The sequence below is a fragment of the Passer montanus genome, unplaced genomic scaffold, assembly GCF_014805655.1.
Source record: "Passer montanus isolate IOZ18808 unplaced genomic scaffold, ASM1480565v1 scaffold74, whole genome shotgun sequence".
NCBI classification, from domain to species: domain Eukaryota; kingdom Metazoa; phylum Chordata; class Aves; order Passeriformes; family Passeridae; genus Passer; species Passer montanus.
Window position 1 is genome coordinate 3024239 of NW_024372592.1, and position 19077 is coordinate 3043315.

At 42.7% G+C, this 19077-nt stretch overlaps 1 protein-coding gene across 7 annotated transcripts; it reads left to right on the forward strand.

The window, feature by feature from the left end:
* The first annotated feature begins 1755 nt into the window (after window positions 1–1755).
* OPTN (optineurin) lies at window positions 1756–18527 on the forward strand. Of its 7 annotated transcripts, none has more exons than XM_039730897.1 (14): window positions 1756–1899; window positions 2550–2726; window positions 4639–4841; window positions 7033–7188; window positions 8249–8325; window positions 10357–10491; window positions 11599–11680; window positions 12944–13059; window positions 13727–13876; window positions 14845–14938; window positions 15606–15764; window positions 16443–16573; window positions 17316–17395; window positions 17536–18527. In XM_039730897.1, the coding sequence occupies exons 2-14, from the start codon at window positions 2561–2563 to the stop codon at window positions 17655–17657; spliced, it is 1671 nt and encodes a 556-aa protein (XP_039586831.1). In that variant the 5' UTR covers window positions 1756–1899; window positions 2550–2560; the 3' UTR covers window positions 17658–18527. The 7 variants fall into 7 exon arrangements, with proteins under 7 accessions (XP_039586831.1, XP_039586827.1, XP_039586830.1 ...); XM_039730893.1 differs by having other exon boundaries at window positions 1770–1899; window positions 2513–2726; XM_039730896.1 differs by having other exon boundaries at window positions 1779–1899; window positions 10360–10491.
* The last annotated feature ends 550 nt before the right edge of the window (window positions 18528–19077 follow it).

Consider the following 19077-nt stretch of genomic DNA (forward strand, 5'->3'; position numbering starts at 1 on the left):
CAAATGTTTATTTAAAATCTTCTGACGAGTAAAACTCAATTTTCTTTGCTGCACATGCAGTAAGGTCTTGCTGTCTGCAAGAACTTAAAGCTCAAATAAAAAGCCATGATGAGCTGCTAGTAATTCTGTTCCTCAGTCTCTCAGAAGGTTTCTTTATTGCCCCTCTAACTCCCATACACTCCCAACATCCAGCCACAGATGCAGTGATGGGACATCACAGCAATTCCAAAATCATATTCCCTCCCAGAGAGAAGATCTCATTCTACCATCAAGAAGGCAGATTCTGTTCATTAGCAGAGTAAACAAAAAGCACATGGATTATGGACTCAGCATGCATAAATCTGCTATCAGACCTGTTCTTTGCACCATGTAGTTGGTCCCAAATGTTTGCTGGCTTTATTTCTTTGGGAGATTTGTAAGCTGCAGCCCGTTGAAATGCTGAACCTGTGAAAGGACTCTTCCCTACCAGTGTCCTCTATTCAAACATCCAATGGCACCTTACTTCTCTACTTCATCCTGGGAAACCCCTGCCTGTGGCACTTGGAGGGCAGATGGGGAGACCAGCCTATGGAAAGGCACGATTTTATCAGACAACAGGCAGTTCACACCTCCTAGGACATGGAAAAGCAGCATTTTCAAATCAAAAGAGCTTATTTTCGAGCCATGGGGTTATTTAATGAAAGATTGGTATTTTCCACATCGGAAACTGACATTTTAGCTACAATGGCTACAATTTTTCATTTTGTAAACAAACGAACCAACATGTCCTGGTTGGCTTTGTGACTTGAGAACAGGCAGTTGAGGTACTCCCAGACCTGTATCCTTCCAAACACAGTAACAAAGCTCTGGGGCAGTGCAGGGTGAATGACCCCAGCTAACCCCATCCCGGGAATCTGCCATGTAAAGGATTCCAACCACACTGTTTGACAGCCATTAATGAACTATATCCCCGCAGCATGGCAAACCCCTTCCTAACTGATTTGATCCAGTGGCAAAAATCACTAAAATGTCCTGTGCAATAACGTTCCCTTTTGTTCACCTCACACCCATCCCTCGATTTTGCCTCACGCCAGGAGAAGCCATTCCTCCCCTTGTCCTGGGCAGGGGCGAGGCCACACCTCGAGTGCTGTGCTCAGTTCTGTGTCCCTCAGTTCAGGAGGGACACTGAGGGGCTGGAGGGGGTTCAGGGAAGAGCAATGGAGCTAGGGAAGGGTTTGGAGCCTGAGTCCTGGGTTTGGAGCCTGAGTCCTGTGAGGAGCAGCTGAGGGTGCTGGGTTTGTTTATCCGGAGAAAAGGAGGCTCATAGGTACCTTATAGCTCTACAAATCCCTGACAGGAGGTTGTAGCCAGGAGGGGGTCGGGCTCTGCCACCACAAAATTAGCGACAGGACGAAAGGACATGGCCTCAAGCTGTTCCAGGGAAAGTTTAGGCTGAACATTGGGAGGAATTTCTTCACGTAAAGGGTGATTCGACATTGAAACGGGCTGCCCAGAGAGGTGGTGGAGACGCCGTCCCTGGAGGTGACTGTAAAGGAAAGCCTGGAAGCGGCAGTCAGTGCCATTGCGTGGGTGACAAGGCGGTGCTCAGTCATAAACTGGACTGGAAGGTCTCAGAGGTGTTTCCCAACCTCATCGACCCACAGGATTTTTCCCCTGAGGAGCACTGCCCCCCACACCACCTTGCAGCTCCATGGGGGACATGGCCCCCGCCCCGCTGGGCCGGCGGCCCTCACGGCGGGAGCCGGGCAAGCGGCAAGGGAGCGAACGCAGCGCTCCCGGGAGGCGGAGGCGCGGGGCTGGGAAGTCCCCGCGGACGAGGAGGCGGGGACGGCGGGGGAGGGCGGGCAGTCCGTCCGTCAGCTGAGCGGGGCCGCCGCCGCCATGGGCGCGCCGTGAGGGGTGAGTGGGGACGAGGTCCCTGAGGCCGGCCCAGAGCGGGGGGTGGCGGTCGCCGTGGCCGGGCTCGCCCGGTGACTCGGCGGATCCGGGGTGGGCCTGCGGCAAGGAAGGGCAAGGCGGGGAAACGCCGTCTTGCGGCTCCCGGGGGCCGGCGTGGCCCAGGGACGGAGCGGCCGTGCCTGGGCAGCGGCGGGTGCAGGCGCCGCAGCCTCCCCAGCCCCGCGGTGGGGTGTGCAGGAGAATGGGAAGAGGGGACAGGAAAGCGAAAATGAAAGTTAAAAGTCAGCGGAAACGGGTTCTCAGCGGGAAAGGCGGCGCCGGGGCTCCCGCAGGGCCGGGCGGGCGGCGGGCCCGGTGCTGTCAGGGATGGGAAGGGAGCGGGAGTCTCGTTTCATTCCCAGAGAAATGGGCTCCTGAGGAAGGGTTGGTTAGCTCGAAAGACGTCTTGGGCATCAAGTGTTTTAGGCCCATGGGGGATTAATGTAGACTCGCGGGTACTTGGGTGTAGCGGGGTTAGAGGGATTGATGGTGCCTATGTGCTGTGACAAGGCATGTGGCTTGGATATGTTAATAAAATGAGTGTGTGATTATGCTTTCTTTATAATTGGGCAAGAAATTGAAAGTTTGCTCTTGGCAAACCTTGTAAACAGCTGCTTCAGAGATGTCCAGCAAGTCGAAGGGCCGTCCTGCTGAAAATGGAGAGCATTCCAAGAGCAAAATGGAAAATGGAGTGGACAGCATGGCAGCCCCAGCCCTTAACACCTACACCCCGGAGGAGATGGTGCAGCAGATGAAAGAACTAATCACTGAGAACAACGAGTTAAAAGGTGAATGCTCACGTGAGCTGGTCTTAGAATGCAAGAGCCTTGAGTCTCTTCTGAAGGGTTTGTTTTCTGCTATGAGTATGAATTCTGTGCTTGTCTGCCCTTGCTGAGTAGCATTCGCTGTATAAATAACTTTGCAAGTGACAATGCCAGTTTGATAATACCCATCAACAGGATGGTAGCATTTGCTGTATAAACTTTGCAAGTGACAATGCCAGTTTGATAATACCCATCAACAGGATATTTGGTAGCACACATCAAATTGAATTGTTGTGGTAGATTAGGGGGAGAACAGCCCAACGTAAGGGTGAATTACCTGCCCTTGAGTTTTATATACAAACACTGTGTATTTTAGAGGGTGACATGAAAAATCTCTTCCTATGATGTGCTATTTGCTCATCAACTGTTGTGGTAGATTAGGGGAATAACAGCCCAGTGTAAGGGTGACTTACTTGCTCTGAATTTTATATACAAGCACTGTATTTTAGAGGGTGACATGAAACATCTTTTCCTATGATGTGCTATTTGCTCATCAACCTTTAAAAGATTTTTTTTGTTTGTATTGTAGAACTATTTGATCCATTACAAACATTTTGCCAAAGCTGCATTAGGAGGGCTGGGTACTCTACTTGCCATACTTTAAAAAGGAATGGTGGCAATGGCAGGGTATATCTGGGAGAAACCAGTAGCCTTCCCTGAAAATTCCTAATGATTTCAGTCCTTCGTGTGAGATACATGGATCTGGAATTTAGGTGTCACTTACTTCTTGAATATTCCTAATGATTTCAGTCCTTTGTGTGAGATACATGGATCTGGAATTTAGGTGTCACTGACTTTTTCCTTTAAATGATTAGAGCAAAACCTGGGGGATCTGAGAATTTTCTGTGTAAAAGACAGAGGTATCTCACTGTTTATTTGACAGCAGAGCATGAAGTTACATATCTCTTGTATTGTGATTTTACACCGGTGTTTAAATTCTTCCTGAATCATTTTTGGATGTGGTCCAACTTTTCTGTCTCACGGGAATCTAGCAGGAAAGTTTATTGTAGAAGTATATCTGGTATTTTGCTAAAAGGTCTTATATAAGATAATGTTTTGGGACATATCTACAGCTGCTGTAAGCCATAACTTGCAGATCATTCTCCAGACTATATTTTTTTCCATAACCTGAAGGATTCAAGGACAGTTTATCATATGACATCAGGGTGTAATGGAAGTTACTGGAAAGTACAAGTATAAAGGATTTTTAAGTACCCAGCTTTGACTTGTTTGCTTTAAAAAAAGCATGTCTAAAATAATTTCATTGACTCTGCCTAAAAATCTTATAAGCATTTTGCAAGAGTGATACCGTTACATACTGACTTTGTTACTTACAGGGAACTAACTTGGCTGTAAGTTGTTTGGTATATTTTTTCAATGCTTGCAATCAAATCTTAACCACATGTTGGGGGAGAGCATTGTTGGGCATATTTGAGACATTTTATTTGGTAGTATCTGTTTCCATGCAGTCATTCACCAGTCTAGGATGTTTTCCCTGCCAAATCTCAGTAGTTTCAGAAGCTCAGTTCTGCAGTTTCATTTGGGCTGATCATGTAAATACCACACACAGCAAGATACCAGGTATCTCTTGTGAACAATCCTTCTGGCTTCTTGGCTTAGGAAAAAGCCAAGAAGTCAGTGAGTGTGGGCATGTGATCTCAGCAGTGGATTTCAAGCTGTTTATTATAGTGCTAACAGACTATGATAAGTTTAGTTTTGGTATTTAAGGTACGCCAGACAGAGGCTCATATTTCATACCCAATTATTGCCAACCCATTTGATGCTGAAGAATGCTCAGCTCAGTGTGGTGGAAATCTGCTGTTTCATGGACAGAGTATTGATGTGAGTCAATGTCTTCTCTCTGGCTGTCATTTAGAGGCCATGAAGTTGCACAACCAAGCTATGAAGGACCGATATGAGGAACTTTCCACCTGGAGAGAGAAGCAGAAAGAAGAGCGAGAATTTTATGAGTTAAAGTTTAAGGAGGCAAAGCAGTGCTTGCAGGCCAAGTGCATTGAAAATGAACAGCTACAGCAGCAACTTCAGAGCTTAAAGGAAAGAGAAGAAGGAGCTGAAATGGTAAATAAGGAATTGGAAAGATTGACTTGCTTTTGCAATGAAAGTCTGGAGCATTCAGTCCCTTCTATGATTCTAGGATTCATCACACTGCAATGGTTTGGAGATTTGTTAATATCTCCATTTTTATCCTTAGCTCTAAGAAATGGTCTTCCCCTGACTTACTTTGTAAAGTGAGGCCTTTCAGAGTCTAGTAACAGAAGATTATGGCACACCTGAAATAATTAACTTTTTTTGTTAGCATTTAGTAAACAATAATAATTAAGCTTTTTTTACATAATAAATAAGAATTGGCATTTCTTGCTAATTTTTCATTTGTTCTTGGATATCTCTATACTTTATCCTTCCCTTTATTTGTTAGATTATCTGTCTCTCATGATCATTTAATTGCTTTTTGTATTGTGTTTCCAAGAGCATGTTTCCAGGGAGAAGTTGACATGTAAATAAAAAAAAAAAAAAAAAAAAAAAAGAAGTGCCATCGATTTTTATTGTATCAGTCTTCTTTCATGAAAGCTCTTTTGCTGAGGTCAAATTAGATCTGTGCTTCTGCTGTTCCATTTGAGTGTGACTGAGCTTTCTCTCCGTGCCCTGCCTTTGTCTCTGTTACACATAATTTCTAATGTTGCAGGTGGTTGCACAGTAGCCAGGCCACATTTTGCAGGTGCTACTGAAGGCCTCTGTGGGCAAAGCTGATCAAAACAAAACCTGCTTTGTGTCCCAAATGATCATATGAAAACTTAATTAAGAAGTTCATGCAGAGCCAAACTGATGCGTTCTGGTGTCTGGTACCTCCAAGACCCATGTGGATTCTCTGTTGTCTGATGAAAGATGAGAGTATTAACCTTTTTCTCAACAGAGTCACTAGCAGACTCTCCCTTCTTCCTGAGTGTTTGATGGAACTCTTTAAGAAATGTTTCAGCATGTAAATCAAAATAGGCCAACAGGTCAGAAGATGCAAGGGGGAAGAAAGTCATGTTTAAATAGTGTGATTGTGTAAGTATTACTTACATGGTCTTTACAGACTGAAAGATGTGTTTCAGGATTGTCAGGAAAATTCAGGATTTCATAAATTGTTCAGAATTTCATAAATCTGGAATATTTTTTAAAGGGAAGCAAAAGATTTATAATCTTTCTATCTATTGTAGAGCTTCTTGTACTTTGAATGCCTGAAGTGTGCTGTTGCCAGAATTTTCCAGCCTCCTTAAGAAATCTAAAATCTCTCTCCCTGGAACTGACTCTAAATGCATCCTCTTACAGTCTAAGCACAAAATCAGAGGCAGCAGCAGGTCAGAGCGGCAGAGTGGTATTGTGAGATGAGAGACCCTGTCAACACAGAGATAATTTGGAGATTTGGCATAATCATATCTTAGAATGCAATTCAGACTTCAGGAATTGTTCAGAATTTGCATGGATGGTATGTGGTGTACTAAAAGCATTATCAGGAGATGGAAGCTCAGATTACAAAATGAGGAAGAAACAAACTCACAGGGAAAAGTTTCATAATGGGGAGCAGCATTTAAAGGAGAGGAAAAAATGAGTCTTGCTGGTTATGTAGAGGCTTAAGAGAGAATTTTGAGTAACCTAGAGAAAGGGAAAAGGCAGAAGGCAAAGGAGATGATCGTGATTGGAAAGAGGGAAGTTTGGGGATAATCTCTGAGGAACAGAGATTTGTGGGAAGGGATCTAGGACTTTGTATGAAGGTCAAGAAATTGGGAAGATTTATACATGGAAAGGGGGTACAAAGAAGCTAGAAGGTGGGGAAAGGCAAAGAATTGGGCATATGGGAAAGCTCTCTGCCCACTGGTCTTTTCTTCCTTGGATCTTGGTTAGATTTGTGAGAAGAGGAATAGGGGTATGGATGAAAAAATGCAATCATTCTGGAGGTTGGCTGATACACTGTGTGGTAGCAAAAGGGATAGATTCAAGCAAAAATTTACACCCATATTATGTGTGCACTCAGAGAACCAGTCCCACATTTTCCAGCAGTGGGATGCCCAGTGTTTGATTTACTTGGTTTCACAGTTTAGACTTCTTTCTGTTGAGTGACCCAGAACATACTTTAAGGGTCTGTATTGTGGGGCTTTCAGGCAAGCCTGAGCAGAAAAGAAGGGATGTAGGACACTGTTATGTTCAGGCTGTGTGCTCCTTGGCTGGTGTTCCCTTTTGGCTGGCTAATGCAGTGTGTTTATCCCAGGAGGGCTGCATGGCTCCTGAGAAGGAAGTGAGGCAGCTGAAATCCCAGGTGCAGCGGCTCCAGGCTGAGAAGGCAGATCTGCTCGCCATCATCTCAGAGCTGCAGGTCAAGCTGAACATCTCAGCAGAGGATTCCTTTGTGGAGATTGGGATGAACGTAAGTAAAGGGAACAACAGGAGCACAGTAACCTGCAGCCAGGTGCCAGGCTAAATATTTCTGTCGTTCCTTGATTGTTTCTGTCATTCCTAGATACCTGCCATAGAGCACTTGTGTCTTAATGGACTTGGAATTAGTTTTTGTCCTTCCACTTTAAAGCTCTAAGCAAATTAATTTCATAGATAGCCTCTGTTGCACTAGTTAAAAATGTTAAGTCTTGTCTTAGTTGAAATTCCTGGGAACATCAGTACTATCTTTTGTTAAGGTGCAGTACCTGTGCATAAATGGGGCATTTTCTTTGGAAAATGGGGCTTACTTCTCACTGACAGATAAATAGAGATGCAGGCAAACAAAACTTAAGTGCAAAACTCTAGAGAGTATTCCCTAGAGGCAAAAAAATGTACTTTTTTTACTGTTCTTGTATCTGGAAAAGCTTCACAAACTGAAATGTGAAAATGCAGGACTCTGCTACCCCTCTATTCCCCGTATCCTCCCTCTGGAAAGTAGATTTGCAACAAGAAATTTTTAAAATGTAATTAAAATTTGTTTGGAGTTGTCAGAGAAAACATAGGGGTGAATTCTCCTTTTTATTTGCTAGAAGGATTCTCCTTTGGGCTACAAAGTGGTGTTTGTAGGAGTGGGGAGTTTGTCAAGGAGTGGGGTTTGTAGTGGGAAGGAAGAGTTGTTCTTTTAGGGGGCTGGAGAGTGATTTCCAGGCTTATATTGAAAGTCACCTGCAGTGCCATTGACTTGCTGTGTGGTGCCCAGTCATCTTCACAGGGGAGAGTGGCTGTGGAAGTTGCTGATGAATGGAGAAGGGCAAATCTCATTGTTGTTCCTATTCTCTAATCAAGCTGGAAGAGATACAGGGAAAGGCATGTGAAGTATTTAAACTAAGAATTTCCAAACATGAAGATTATCTGTGGGAGTTTTTTTATTTATCTGTATTGCCATGATAGCAATTCTCCCTGTTTTTCTTCATTCCTTAACTCAAACAAATAAAGTCCTGCTATCCTGCTTAGATAAAATACCAAGCTAACAGTGTTTTTTTCTCTCCTAGGAAGAGGAAATAAATAGAACTGCAAATGAACATCAAGAGAATAGTGGTGAAATGCCCAGTAATGTTGCTGTCTACATGTACGTAGGTTCTTGTGTGATATGTGTGATTCAGACCTTTGCCTTGGGCTTTGTTTTCAATGTAATGGAATTCCTTTCCATGAGGAATGCACTAGAAAATCCTCTTTTTCTTTGGCTTTGCACCCCTCCATTGCAGTAGCTCTATCTCCTAGCATGCAATAAGACCCTCACCTCTATGACATTTTTCTTTCCAATTTTTACTAGCTCACAAGATGGAGTGCACATTCTGGCAAGTTGGCCAGGCATTTATGGACATTCTGACTTGCCAACTCCTCAGGCTTTTAAGGGAGGCCAAAGAGAGAAGACAAAGATAGAGGCTGCAGGGACTTCTTCCCTCCTAATCATTGAGACCATCTAGTAGAGTTTCTGTCCCAATTATACTGATGTTGCTCAGAGTCAGAGGTCTTATAGTCTTTCAGATCTGACCCTGTTGGAGTGTGGCTGGTATGAAGTGTATCCATGATGGGGTAGACACACAGTGCAATACAGTCCTTGCTTTTCAGGTTATTGGGTTTAAGATAGCAGCATTCTGTTCAGGTTACTTCTCAAAATTTGATCTTTACATCAGCTCCAGGACACAAGGGACTTTCTTGCCCCTGGCTGAACCTTTCTTCTCGTGGACAGAGACATCTGATACTGTTCAACTTTCCACTTTGGATACTGCCCAGTTTAGCAGCTAGATGGTTTTGGCTGAACTCTTATTTACTTTGTGCCTTTGCTTTTGAAAGGGAAGGATACAGAAAATGCTAAGGACACAGCAGGCCAGAAAGCTGTGCTCCACATTGTCACTCCTATGTCACTGCAAGGGACAACAGTGCTTCAGTGTAATATCAGAGAAACTTGTCCCTCAGCATGCAGATAAGAAGTTGAAGGAGGAAAAAAAAAACCAGGTGTTACAGTTGTGGACAAAACTGAAAGAGTTGCTAACCACAGACAGAGCTGCAAGTATTGTTGTTGGCTGTGGCTTGTGAGAATACATTCCCTGTGGAACTTGCTTACCTTTGGAGGAGAATCTGGGCCATATCTACAAGAACAGGGGGCATACGTACCTCTTAAAATATTTCCACTGTCACCACGTGTCTTTGTCCAGCACTGAAACTTTATACGGGTGCTGTTAACAGGTTCAATGAAATGTGATCCACTCAGGGTGGATTTATTTCTGTAAGGGTAGAACTGCTCTAAAAATCCCCCGATAAAAGTTATTTACTTAAAATATCCTGGCTGAACACTGGCTTTTGGGTATTGAATTTTGCTCACCAGAGGTTTCTAGCTCTCAGAAGCATGCAGAAGACTCTGCATTGCTTTCTTTTCTGAACTACAAAAGCAGAACTTTTAACACAGGCTGTTTTACAGCTGGGACTCTGAAATACACAGTCTAACTTGTCTGTCATCCTTACAGTTTGGGGATTTTGACTTTATGTCTAGATGGCCATAAAAATGGATATAATGGAACACAGTATTTTATCACTTATCCTATTTTTTGGAGCTTTGTATTTGTTCTGGTTCAATTTACAGTAGCAAAATATGATTTTGAAAAGAGCTATAGAATGTGAAGAGGGTAAAGTGTTAAAGAGGTTTTTTTCTGAACAAGAAAGTGATTTCTGATGACCATTTTTAGCAGGATATGCTTTCTTCTCCATAAAGGAGCAAGGCTGAGATAAGAAACGTTCCGTGCTTTATTGCGAAAAGAAGTTGTTTGTAGGAATAAACAGCAGCATTTTGCAGAAAGGGCTACAGAATAGGTCAGAATAAGTGCATTGGGTTTTGTAATGTCGTGACTGCTTTTGCTTCCCTTGCTTAAGTGCTAAATTGTTCCCTCAGCTGGAAGGGGACTGCCCGTGCCCTTCATTTGCACTCACTGCTGTGGCTATTGGTCTTGGCTCTTGGCAGTTGGGAATGAGCCCTTTGCTCAGAACACTGGTTTCCAGCACTGTGTGAAATGGTGGCTCAGACTGGATTCCAGCATTAGGGTTAAGGAAGTGTGCTGCTAAAGGGGTAGCTGTTGTTATTTACATCTGGTTTGATTTGAAGCAGGAGCAAATCTGCAGATGAATCTAAGAATTTGGAGTCTGAGGAGCTAACTGTGAGCCAGCTGCTCTGCTGCCTTAGAAATGAAACTCAGAAGAGGGAAGAACTTGAGAAGGAGCTGCAGGATCACAGAGAGAGGTATGAAGTAGGTGCACTGTTACATTTGGAACTGTTTACTTTCAGGGCTGCTGCAGTTACCAAGTCTGTGAATGATCAGCAAGCTGAAGTATCAGTGTGATTTGGGGAATTTCCTGAGCACTCAGTTGTAATAACATTTTGTGGTTGTCTGTATAGGGATAAACCCTATATACAATTTTCTTGCAAGGGATTTTATTTTGATTTCTCGAAGTGCCGCAGATCAAGTCAAATTACCCATTTCCTCTTGGGTTTGAACTATCCCTGAGTTATTCAGAAAGATAGGATAACTAGTTGAGGCTGTTCTCTCCATTCACTCCTCCATAGTTATTTGGCTTTGTATGAATCATCTCTGTATGTGGCCTTAACCAAATCACTGTGTCTAAAACAGGATTAGAGTCCTCTTCGTGATGCTGGCAGGCTACATTTAGCAGTGTGTGAGCTTGCAAAAGCTCCTTAGAAATGTCTAAAATAAGTTTAATTCCAAACTTTCCTAAGAGAGAGTTTTCACAGTGAGACTTGTATGAGGGTCTGTCTCAGCTCTGTTCTGTGGGTGTAAATCAGCACGACTGTTCAGGAGTGGCAAATTCCCCAAGCAGTTCCAGATCCCCACTTCAGAGAAACAGAGTAAGACATTATCTGCTGTGAAAGGTTGGTGTCACAGTAATTGCTTCTATGTGGTCTTCCTAGAAGAGGTAATGAGCCATAACCAAGCAATTCTTAGGAACCTCAGTCCCTGAAAATACCACAGGAAAACAGAGACAATATTAATCCCTGGATTCAGTGAACAGAATGATCTATTTCCAAAGAGTTGGCAGTTTTGGACTGTACCAAAGATCAGTCCCTTTGGACTGAATGTCATGACCTTCATCACACCTGCAGACTTACCCATCCATTTTAATTAAATATACAGTGTCTTGTGTTCTTCAAGAACCCCCACGATTGTGCAGGCCTTCCTGCATGTCTGTGCTTTCCATTCTGCCTTGTGGTTTTTTTTTGTGGCTGTGATGTTACAAAGAGAGTCATCACTTGCATGAAATCCTTGTATAGTCACAATCTCACCTGAAGCATGAGCCAAATCCATCATTATTATTTCCTTCTCTTTTCCAGACTGTCAAAGCTGGAGAAAGAGACCAGAAACTGCCTGGAAAGTGGGACACAAACTGAACAGGAAGAAGAGAGTTCAGAAGCTGTAAGTTCCTGTCCTCAGTCAAGATATAACAACATACAGCTGACTTGTTGAGGTCATCAACCTCAGGGTCTAGGTTTCCACTTGCACTCGGGGAGCAAGGGGCAATTGTCCTGCACAGGTAATGGAAGTGAACTTTGATGTCTCTTAGAGGTGGTTCCAATTACACCAGCCACTGTAAAGGGGTGGGACTGGGGGCCAAGTATTCAGGAGGCTTGGCATAACTGCAGTTGTACCACATTGCCCTGGCATGCCCAGTAAGCAGAGAGAAATACAATAATTTCTAACTCCAGTAATCATCTAGACTGTGGGAATTTCCTCACTGCTGCCTAGGTCAGCTTTTGGATCAGAATCCAGTGACAGCATACTGTAAAAGAGGCTTTACATGTGGAGCTCATATGGCAGCTGCTTTAGGTTTGTTCATGTTTTTAGTGGGATTACAATGGTGGGGCATAACTATTTTGTATTGGGACACAGTTCCAGGCAGAAATTTAGTCTTGATATTCTCAGTTAAGATTTAAAAGAGTGCTTGGGTTGGGATTCAGCTCCAGTCAGATGCTTAAACTTCTGTGCCTGCAGCTGTAAGCTTCTGTGTGAGGTGAGAGTGCAATCCCATGGCCTTGGAGATCCATGCTGGTTCAGTGCAGCTGCATAATACAGGCAACTAAGAGTGCTGGTATGTGAGGTGTGTGAGTTTCTGAAGGGCTGCATGGGACTTGGAAATATGCTATGGGACCTGCTGGAGACCTGTGCCCTTCTGAAGGTCAGGAGAAGTATTGCAGGGCAGGGCTGGGTTGATTAAACAAGACCAGTCTGCAGTCAGGCCAAAAGATGCCCTTCCTAGGGAAAGCAGATGATGTCTTGGTTAATTAATGTTTTCCAGTGCTCTTATCTCCACTTTGCCTGAGTTACAGCCTGGGCCCAGTACTCCTCATGGAAGTGGACACTGAGGTCAGCACTTGTGCTTGTGCTGGCAGCCATTTCCATGTACACTGTTGTGTTTCTTCAGAGCTCCTGTCAGCAGAGCTCATGTTACCTGCCTCTGTGGTAAAATGTAAACCTTTAGTGGAACAATGGGGGTGTACAGTGTGGAATAATTGCGAAGCCTTGTAGATGAGGTCTTATTACTGAGTACAGACTGTAACTGTGCAAACTAACTTAGGCAGTTTTCTCTAGACTGAGACTTCCTACTTACCTTTCTTAGCCTGTAACTGTACTATCTTGAATTGTCCATATGTAATTTTCTTTTTCTTTTTTTTCTAAAAGGTTGGCAGTGAAGTGGAAGCCCTGAATCTGCAAGTTTGTGCTCTGTTTAAAGAGCTTCAGGAAGCCCATGAGAAGTTAAAAGAAGCAGAATTGATTCAGAAGAAACTTCAAGAAAAGTAAGGCTCAGAAGAGCAAAAGTCATGACACCCAGTACATACTTGTATGACAACTCCCATCTTGGGAAACTCACCAGCTCTACAAATATCAACTTAAATAACTGTTTCATAGAAGTGCTGTTAAAGAGTGCCCCTTCTTTGTAAGTGATGAAGTGCAGAAATACAGCAATTGTCAGAAAATCTGAGCTGCCAGCCTAGTTCTGCAAATAGAACCTCAGTGCCATGAATTACAAGATTTGGGTTGTAACCCTTCATGATGGAAAGAAAAATCTTTTCTGTTTTCTCCTTCACATAATCAATCCCTATTCTGGCTTTAGGGGAAAAAGCCAAGGGACTTGGCTATAACCTTTTCACATGAGCTGTCTGGGCTTTTGAAGAAAATTGTGTAGGTTATAAAAGTGGTTACAACACCTTTACTTTTTTTGCTTAGTTTCCTGTCAAATCCCAGTTCTTTGAGATTCATTATAGTAAGAAAATAAATGTTGGTTTCTATAGCTTTGTTTTCTGATTGTTGTCTAGAGACTGATTTTTGTCATTCCGTGTTTTTCATCAAAATAAGCCTTTAAAGCAAACCATATAAATACTCTTTTTGCTATATGCCTCTTGGGAAAAATCCATCCAGGAGAGGGTGAACAGAAGAGATCAACCTTTTTTTCGTTTCTATCAGGTGCCAGGTACTGGAAAGAAAAAGCTTGGCTGCTGCATCAGAATTGGAGGAGAAGCAGCAGCTAATATACACCATCAAGAAGCTGGAACTTCAGGTGGAGAGCATGCAGGCAGAAGTCAAGCTGGAACAAGCCAAGACACATGAAGAAAAGTGAGTATGACTTGGTTTTGTGTTCCAGGAAGGTATTATCAGTGAAGAAGCAAAGTCCAAAGGAACCCAGCCAAAGGGAAATTGAATCTGAAATACTACTTTTGTGTCGTGCACCCTTTAAAACTATGCTGTGTTTGTAGATTATGAAGTAGAAGTCTGTATTTTTTCATCTACTGAACCCCTCACTTAGGAATACTTGAGCTGTCAACTCTGACTTGTATCTTCCTTTAATCATAAAGTCCAAGTGGAATAGAGCTGGGTGTAACATCCAAGTGGAGGAAGCAGAGAAGTGACAACAGCTGTGCCTCTGACTAGCAGGGTAAATGCGGACACATCCTGGAGGGCAGGGACAAGTCAGGTGGTGACAGTGCTGGGAAAGTGACATTAATGAGGAGGTCTGCAATCCCTACAGTATGTTTGCACTAGGAGAGTCAAGTGTGTGGTCAGGCTGAGGTAAGGAGAGGCTGTTTGCTTTGGCTCCCTGCTCCCTTTCATGTGCAGGCCGTGTAAGGAGTGTGAAAATGTCAGTCCAGGCTGTTCAGAGAGGCTGAACTTCCTGAAGGACACCTCTCCAGCTGCTGTAGAAGCTCTCATTGTCTTCAGAGGCTGTGTGTGGTTATTCTGATAAATTCTCCTTCACTTGAAGTCTGAGTCAAGACTTGGATGTCTTCCTAAGAAGAGTGTTCCATTAACCAGAATTTGTCAGCTTCATATAAAAAAACTGAGTGATGGATTCTTCAATATGAAATGCAGATGATCAGTAAGGATATTGGTTTGCACTCAATCCATGGATAGAGCACCACACAACTCATTGGAAGAGAGATGTTGAGACATGGGGCATGACTTTTTCTCACCAGAAATGAACACTGATTTGCAAGGAGCTGGTCGTGGCTTTTTTTTAAGTTCTAACATTATTTAGATTTCAAAGAACTGTTTCAAACCTTCATCTCTTTTCTTGTCATAAACAGGGCAAGATACAACAACCTTCAGGATTCATATAGCAAAATCCTTCCAGAACTCACTGAGGCAATGAAAAAAATTGATGAAATGAAACTCAAAGAGGTAAACTCATCACAAGAAATCATAATTAATTAGGGGTGAGTGGGAAAGGATGGGAGAACATCTTTAGAATCAAATTTGGGCAGGAAACAACTGTCATCCCTTCTACATAATTACATGCAACATAGCAGCACTGCTCTGATAAATATAGATGCTGTGCTGTCAGTTACAGAAAACTTTATCCACACATCAGTACTTCCATGGTGTTTTCTGGGTAAGGTCTAATCTGCAATGCAGTTTAGCATAGAGTCCAGTCCTTAGACAGAAGTGATAGATGCATCATGTTCCTGCAGCATCAGTTATAAAAATGTAGGAAGGTAAATCTCTAAACATTTTTGTATTCTTAAATAGAATGCCTGCTACAGTGAGGTCTTCCTAGGAACTGAACCACCGTGGAAGTTCCATATTGTTCTGTGTCATTTCAGAAGCTAGGAAAATGTCTTTTGCAGTGTCCACTAGGGGGTTGTCTTTTAACTTGATACAATGTAGTTTGAAAGCTCAAAACTAATCTTTAAGGTAAAATATCAGTCACCACTGCTGTCTTAGTCCAAGTTCCTTTGGTGACCAAAATGGGAACCTTTTCCAAGGACAGGAGGAGTAAGAAGCAAACTTTCACTTTGAGGAGGGTCATATTTGGAGTTCATCTCGTAATCACAGTTCTTCTTTACAGCTGGACAGAGTAGATAAAGCTGTGGTGGAACAACTGACAGCAAAGGTGGAGTTGGCAGAACAAGCCCTTGCTGCAAAGCAGCTCCAAATAGATGAAATGAAGCAGATAATTGCTAAGCAAGAGGAGGACCTTGAAACTATGTCTGTACTCCGTGCTCAGGTATCAGCTCTTCTTCACAAACTGGCTACTTCCCCCACCCAGTATTCAGGAACCAGGAGGTATTTAATGGCTCACTCTGGAATGCTGAATAGGTTTTCTCAACTGCGAAGCATAACACCCCTTACTTGGCTTGTCTTGCAGGTACCTGCAGAGCCTTTACCCACTGTATTCTAGGGCTCTGTAGGAGGAACTGTGTGTGCTGGGGTCTGGCACAACAAACAGAAGTTGGGAGTAGATGTGTATTTAGAACCACTGGTTTAAGAATCACTGCATATATTTTAGGAATTACTTTACTCAAAGCAGCATGTGTTAAGTGACTAAAAAGGGTCTGTCTCACATTTAAGGCACAGAACTGGCATCTTGGCCTGGTTCCACTGAACCACAGATTTGTGTGTATAATCAATCAATCAATCAATCAAGTCACCTCCTCACTGCTTGTCTGTTTCTCCTTTTTGCCTCTGTACAGCAGAGGCAATACCTGTGTCCCAGGCAAGACACTCAGAGTACCTTTTACAGAGTCCACAAAGCGTTAGGCCTTGCTCACTTTGGGAGAAGTGCAGGTCTTGGCTTTGCAGTGTTTTGAGTAGATGGAGATTATGATACAGATTTTGACATGTAATATACAAATAGTGTAGTCAAAGTTACAAATTTTCAGCCTGATTTCATTTCTCTGATCAGATGGAGGTTTATTGTTCTGATTTCCATGCTGAGAGGGCAGCAAGAGAGAAGATCCATGAGGAGAAGGAGCAGTTGGCTGTCCAGCTGGCATACCTACTAAAAGAGCAGCAAAACTTTGAAGATCTTGGCCGGTGAGAGCAGACTTTGGCTGAACTGCCTTTGCACTGTCCTGTTACTCTGTGTACTGGTGTTGACCAGCTTTGTCTTTGTGAGCATCTCAGTAGAAAGACAAATAACTTTGCAGACATTTCTTGCCTAATTTGAATTTAAAAGGAGAAAAAAAATTAATTGTCTGACTTCTCCATTTTCTGGTAGAATCTCTGTAAAGTGTGTTAGTTCTCAGTTGGATGCCTTAGTAAGTTTTCATTTTGGATGATGCATGCTTGGTAAATTCTCCCTGTTGATCCATGTGAGTTTCTTTGGGTTTTGGCCTCAGTTTTAGCTGTGAATCTGCAGCTAATCCTGCTGTGTGTGTGCCAGGGATATCTGCTGCCTCTCCAGGAGGCAGTGGTGAGTACACAGTTCTGAGTTCTGTGGTAGTTGAATCGAGTTACATTTCACATTACCTGTACACTGAGTCCTTTTTATGGTATAACTTGCTTTTCTACTTAAAGCAAATTTTCAGTTTTCCCTGAAGAGCTGAGAGTCCTTGGAGTTTTCCAGAGAAGTGTGCCCTAGATCCCTAGGTGTGTGGCTGCCCAAATCCCGCTGCTGGTGTCAGTTGCATGACCCTGATTTCAGCAGACCTCTGGCATGATCTCACAAAGCAGGGGCATTTTTAGGTCCTGTTTCTGAGCAGCAGTTGTGAACTAAATGCATGACCAGTTGACAGGAGTCTGTTTTCAGAGCCCTTGACTTGTTTATTATCCACAGATCCTCTCTGGCAGAGATGCAGAGTCGCCACGGAGCCAGGATGCCGGATCGGGAGCACTCACCTCACCTTGTCCAAAGAGGTACTGCAGGCACCTTCTCCAGCCCCTGGGGTCAGGTTCAGGTTAAACCAGCTTCCCTGTGGTTATTCTAGCAGCTGGATAGCTGCAGAGAGCAAAACTGGGTAATATAATACTTCATCATTTATCTTCTCTGTTTGCAGGAACTAATAGTCAAGATTGGCCAGAGCAGCGGAATATTTCAATTTATTCATGTCCTAAATGTGAAGAAATTCTACCTGATTTGGACACATTGCAGATTCACGTTATGGACTGCATTAATTGAGTGATGTCCTCCAATTCTTTGTCTTCTGGAATTTCACCTGCCAAACACTTGGGAGTTTTTTCCCTCTTGCTCAAATAATGCTCAGCTCTTATGTCCTATGAAGGAGGTTTTCAGGGGTTTGCTTTGCTAATTCAATGGGAAAAGGGTAAAACTCTTCCCATGTCCTGTAGTCACTAATCTTGTTGTAATCTGCTTTAGGGAAGGAGTTTTCATAGATTTTACAACATGGATGTGCTACAGAACTTACAGTGTGTCTGCTGCTATGAAACTTTTCAGGAACATTCCCTGAAGTGCTCTGCTCTATGGCTACTCTGCAGAACGGGCCTGAATCACTGAAGCTGGAGGAGAGATGAGATATTTGCTGATCAAATATATATATATATATATACACAAAATACATGTGAGCCTGTAAATACTTCATCTCTTATATACTATATACCAGGAAAGTAATATATGAAAAAAGCTGTTTGAGAAGCTTTCAGCAAAATGGAATAGTGCTGTATTCATCGAGAATTTGAAGTGAACCCTGATCTTTCTCCAGATGGCCATTTCATTGCTGCCCTTGTGACCATACTAATCTGATGTTAAATTTTTGATGGCTTATGTAACTTCTTGCTTTAGCCAGATGTGGGTAAGGTTTAAAACAGATCAGCTAGGTCTGATATATGTAGCTCCTGCTGTACTCAAGTCACTTGGTTTTATAGAACTGTTAATTTTTATTATGTTGTCTTAATTTTTCTTTATTATAATACAAGCATTTGAACTTGTACAGTATTGTGGTAGAAAGCACTGAGATGGATGTAACCTAATTTAAAAAGAGTATAGTAGATTTTCACGTATCGAAATAAATCTATTACAATTATAAATTTATCTGTGCCTGTGAGTATGTGGGAGACTGGAACAGGATTTCAAATTCCTATGTCTGAAAAGCTTGTGTAGCAACAACTGTAGTGGATTAGTTCTATTCTTGTCCTCCCAGGTGTTTTTATCTCAACAAAAAGGAGAAAACGCCTTTTTTGTTGTTGTAATTTGAGTAAGTTTTTTACTTTGCTTTGTTGTTCTAATTATCACTTTTAGACTCTGGATTCTTATTTTCTGTTACAGCTCATCTATAGCTTCATCCATAATTTCAGGTAGCACAAGAGCTGACTGTTGTGAAGAGGTATTCATCAGCCTTGTTGCAACCTTCTCCATCAATTACAAGTAGTCCCAGCAGATGCAATCTCTTATGAGCTTTTAATTGGTTCCTTTTGACAGTAGGATTTATAGGCTTTTTTTACCCTGAATCCAGTTTTATTATGGGAGCTGTGATGGTTACACATTCTGCAATGATTAAAACCTGATGGAAACGCTGCTAGGCCAGAAGAAAACTAACAGAATAATGAAGCTGATTTCATCTGAGAAGTATTAACCTTAATGA

Excerpts from the sequence above, each read along its gene's own strand:
- OPTN (XM_039730890.1), top strand. Across the intron at positions 16,574-17,315 it reads AACTTTGAAGATCTTGGCCG|ATCCTCTCTGGCAGAGATGC; the intron begins GTGAGAGCAGAC and ends TATTATCCACAG. Across the intron at positions 17,396-17,535 it reads ACCTCACCTTGTCCAAAGAG|GAACTAATAGTCAAGATTGG; the intron begins GTACTGCAGGCA and ends CTCTGTTTGCAG.